This window comes from Salvelinus alpinus, chromosome 26, assembly GCF_045679555.1.
Source record: "Salvelinus alpinus chromosome 26, SLU_Salpinus.1, whole genome shotgun sequence".
Lineage (NCBI taxonomy): Eukaryota > Metazoa > Chordata > Actinopteri > Salmoniformes > Salmonidae > Salvelinus > Salvelinus alpinus.
In genome coordinates, this window is record NC_092111.1 from 623,931 (window position 1) to 627,820 (window position 3,890).

At 50.1% G+C, this 3,890-nt stretch overlaps 1 protein-coding gene across 1 annotated transcript; it reads left to right on the forward strand.

The window, feature by feature from the left end:
• Window positions 1–1,040: 1,040 nt before the first annotated feature.
• Window positions 1,041–3,327, forward strand: LOC139554395 (polysialoglycoprotein-like). Its single transcript, XM_071367143.1, has 4 exons — window positions 1,041–1,183; window positions 1,359–1,424; window positions 1,586–1,669; window positions 1,808–3,327. The coding sequence occupies exons 1-4, from the start codon at window positions 1,084–1,086 to the stop codon at window positions 3,217–3,219; spliced, it is 1,662 nt and encodes a 553-aa protein (XP_071223244.1). The 5' UTR covers window positions 1,041–1,083; the 3' UTR covers window positions 3,220–3,327.
• The last annotated feature ends 563 nt before the right edge of the window (window positions 3,328–3,890 follow it).

Here is a 3,890-nt window from a genome sequence, read left to right on the forward strand (position 1 = left end):
CTGTTGGCCAAGGTTGGAGTCGCAAGGAGGAAGGCATGGCCAGCCATTGAGAAATGCTTGTTGAAGTCTTCTGAGTGAAGGCAAGGCATGCAGCCGTGTTTGCCCGTCTCCGTAGTTCGTCAGTTTTCCAGTCTCGTAGTCCAGCAGCATTCTGATGCGGGAGTGGTGACAGTGGCCAGCCACCGCTTCCAGGTGTAACAGTATAACTTTAGTCCGTCCCCTCGCCCCGGGCGTGAACCAGGGACCCTCTGCACACATCAACAACAGTCACCCATGAAGCATCGTTACCCATCGCTCCACAAAAGCCGCGGCCCTTGCAGAGCAAGGGGAACCACTACTTCAAGGTTTCAGAGCAAGTGACGTCACCGACTGAAAGGCTGCTAGCGCGCACCACCGCTACCTAGCTAGCCATTTCACATCGGTTACACAGGCACCCATTGTGCCAGGTGCTCAGCTGGCGCTCATCCAGCTGGAGGCTCTAGGGAAGATCGTTCACTCCCACCATACACCGTTTCCCCTTTTCCTTCCTGGGGATGCCCTCGTACGTTCTCCTGTTACTAACACTTGAATGTCCTTCATATGACGAACCTCCTACAGAGCAAATGAGGAAAATATGATATATTATGATTTATGTTAGTAACAATACAATATGGGAATTTTATCCCAAAGCTACCTACAGCTAACATATATATTTATGTATGTGATCTATGTAAATAAAGGAATATAACACAGCTGTAAAACTGTGAGGACTATATGGTGGAGGCCTACCCATTTCCCAGGAGCATTGTAAAAAGTGGATTTGGGTACAGTGTTTATTTCCCCCTAATATCTTTGAATATTACACCTAAAATAATTAGGCCTACTTCTTTCTACTGCTGATCTGAGACCATTAGGGTTAAACATTACAGATATAAATGCAATATATGGAGTAGAAAAGATTGCCTGCCCACCAGAATCAACATATGTTCTACATGGTCTATTTCTATCTGAATGTAACACCTCAATCAAGCATGTTAATTGATCGTTAAGTCATGTTTGTCAGGTAAACGGTCATTAGTGGCCTATATAAGCCTCATACAGGCCATGTGTAGACATTACCTGTTGATAACACAGACTATTTTCATGATCATGGGAGGTGTGAGAGAATTGCTGCTCTTTGTGTTGACTGTGGGGGTTGTGAAAGGTTGGTTCACTAATGTTTTATTTGGATTGAAGAGATTTGTTTGGGAAATATGCTCAACTTTATCAGTGTGAGATTAAAATTTGACTGTCTGTTTGTTCCGCATTAGTCATCTGCTATTATTAATATATGTAGCTATTTTGTGTCAAATCAACTTCTTTCAACACTTTCTCCTCAGTTTCTTGTTACCCTGTTGGAAAGTCCCAGACGCAAGATCAAGTCTCTCTGCAGAGGAGACTTGGAGGTAAGTGTTTCTTTCCACAACCCTTCTAGCTTTGTACTGTGTCTGGTGCTGCTGTGTTTGACACTCATTCAACACCATAGAGTAACTTAGTTGTCTAAATAATGTTGTCAAACCCTTTGATTTGGTCATTTTGCTTGTGTACCTTAACCTACGTTTTTCAGAGCTGTCATCAAATGACGTCTCCATTGTGCATGCCCTGGCCTTGCTCCGATCCATAGGGTCTGACGCTAAACAAGACAGAGAAGGTACGGCCTGAAACATAAACTTTTAAATCTGTGTTGGGTTCATGTTGCTCAACATTCGAATGGCAATTTGGCCTAGACCGTGTAGAACAGCTGTGTTGCTGTAGAATACCCAACTGTTCCTTTATGTTTTCTCTCTAGAGTATTTTGAGACTAATGAAGTAGAATCCCAAGCTTCTCCAAACCATGGTAGCTCTCCGGCAAATGATGCCCTGTCCTCTGACGACGCTACCTCTGAAGCTGCCACTGGCCCGTCCTCTGACGACGCTACCTCTGAAGCTGCCACTGGCCCGTCTGACGACGCTACCTCTGAAGCTGCCACTGGCCCGTCTGACGACGCTACCTCTGAAGCTGCCACTGGCCCGTCTGACGACGCTACCTCTGAAGCTGCCACTGGCCCGTCTGACGACGCTACCTCTGAAGCTGCCACTGGCCCGTCTGACGACGCTACCTCTGAAGCTGCCACTGGCCCGTCTGACGACGCTACCTCTGAAGCTGCCACTGGCCCGTCTGACGACGCTACCTCTGAAGCTGCCACTGGCCCGTCTGACGACGCTACCTCTGAAGCTGCCACTGGCCCGTCTGACGACGCTACCTCTGAAGCTGCCACTGGCCCGTCTGACGACGCTACCTCTGAAGCTGCCACTGGCCCGTCTGACGAAGCTACCTCTGAAGCTGCCACTGGCCCGTCTGACGACGCTACCTCTGAAGCTGCCACTGGCCCGTCTGACGACGCTACCTCTGAAGCTGCCACTGGCCCGTCTGACGACGCTACCTCTGAAGCTGCCACTGGCCCGTCTGACGACGCTACCTCTGAAGCTGCCACTGGCCCGTCTGACGACGCTACCTCTGAAGCTGCCACTGGCCCGTCTGACGACGCTACCTCTGAAGCTGCCACTGGCCCGTCTGACGACGCTACCTCTGAAGCTGCCACTGGCCCGTCTGACGACGCTACCTCTGAAGCTGCCACTGGCCCGTCTGACGACGCTACCTCTGAAGCTGCCACTGGCCCGTCTGACGACGCTACCTCTGAAGCTGCCACTGGCCCGTCTGACGACGCTACCTCTGAAGCTGCCACTGGCCCGTCTGACGACGCTACCTCTGAAGCTGCCACTGGCCCGTCTGACGACGCTACCTCTGAAGCTGCCACTGGCCCGTCTGACGACGCTACCTCTGAAGCTGCCACTGGCCCGTCTGACGACGCTACCTCTGAAGCTGCCACTGGCCCGTCTGACGACGCTACCTCTGAAGCTGCCACTGGCCCGTCTGACGACGCTACCTCTGAAGCTGCCACTGGCCCGTCTGACGACGCTACCTCTGAAGCTGCCACTGGCCCGTCTGACGACGCTACCTCTGAAGCTGCCACTGGCCCGTCTGACGACGCTACCTCTGAAGCTGCCACTGGCCCGTCTGACGACGCTACCTCTGAAGCTGCCACTGGCCCGTCTGACGACGCTACCTCGGCAGCTGCGACCGGCCATTCTGACCATGCCATTGAGGAACTGTTCTCTTCTGCATCTGAGCTCCCGTTGACCACAAACATGGATATCTGATGTGGGACATGGTGCTCGGGGTCCATGCAAGAGTTCATGGGTATTCTAGTCCAGGTTGTGTGTGTAACTGCATTTACTTGTTTTGGCTCAATTAAACGCTAACTGTAATACTTGTGTCCTCAGTATTGTTTTGACGGTTCCTACTTGGAGTTGAGGTCTTTGACCTGACATGAGTAACTGTGGTGATGGCAACATTTTGCATTATAACCATGCTTTGGCATCAGCAATATGTTTACTTTGACGCCTGTGCTTAAATCACCATTTGCCTTAAGCTACATTTGGTCAAATTATGCTAGTAGCATCACATGATGTGGAATGGGTTCTAGTTCCTTTAAACTTGATGGTTTTGGAACTGAGTGTTTAGGGTTGGTACATATGAGGCTGCTAGAATTGTGGTTAATGGTGTCAGTGCTAACTAATATCACGGTTGTCAACTTGCTTTTAAATGGCTGTTGTGAGTCTTCTCTTGTAACTGACTTGGTTTCCTATTAGTGAATACATGTAAAACCAGCTCTCGTATCATTAGCCCATCGTTTTGGCGGTGTCTTCATATCCCAGTGCCAATCCAAACTTTCATGTTTAAATAAGTCAATGCTAACCTGTCTTAGCTGGCAGGCTGCTATCAGGTCCAGGCTCTCCCAGAGTTGCTTGTAGTGCCGCTAACCTAGGGT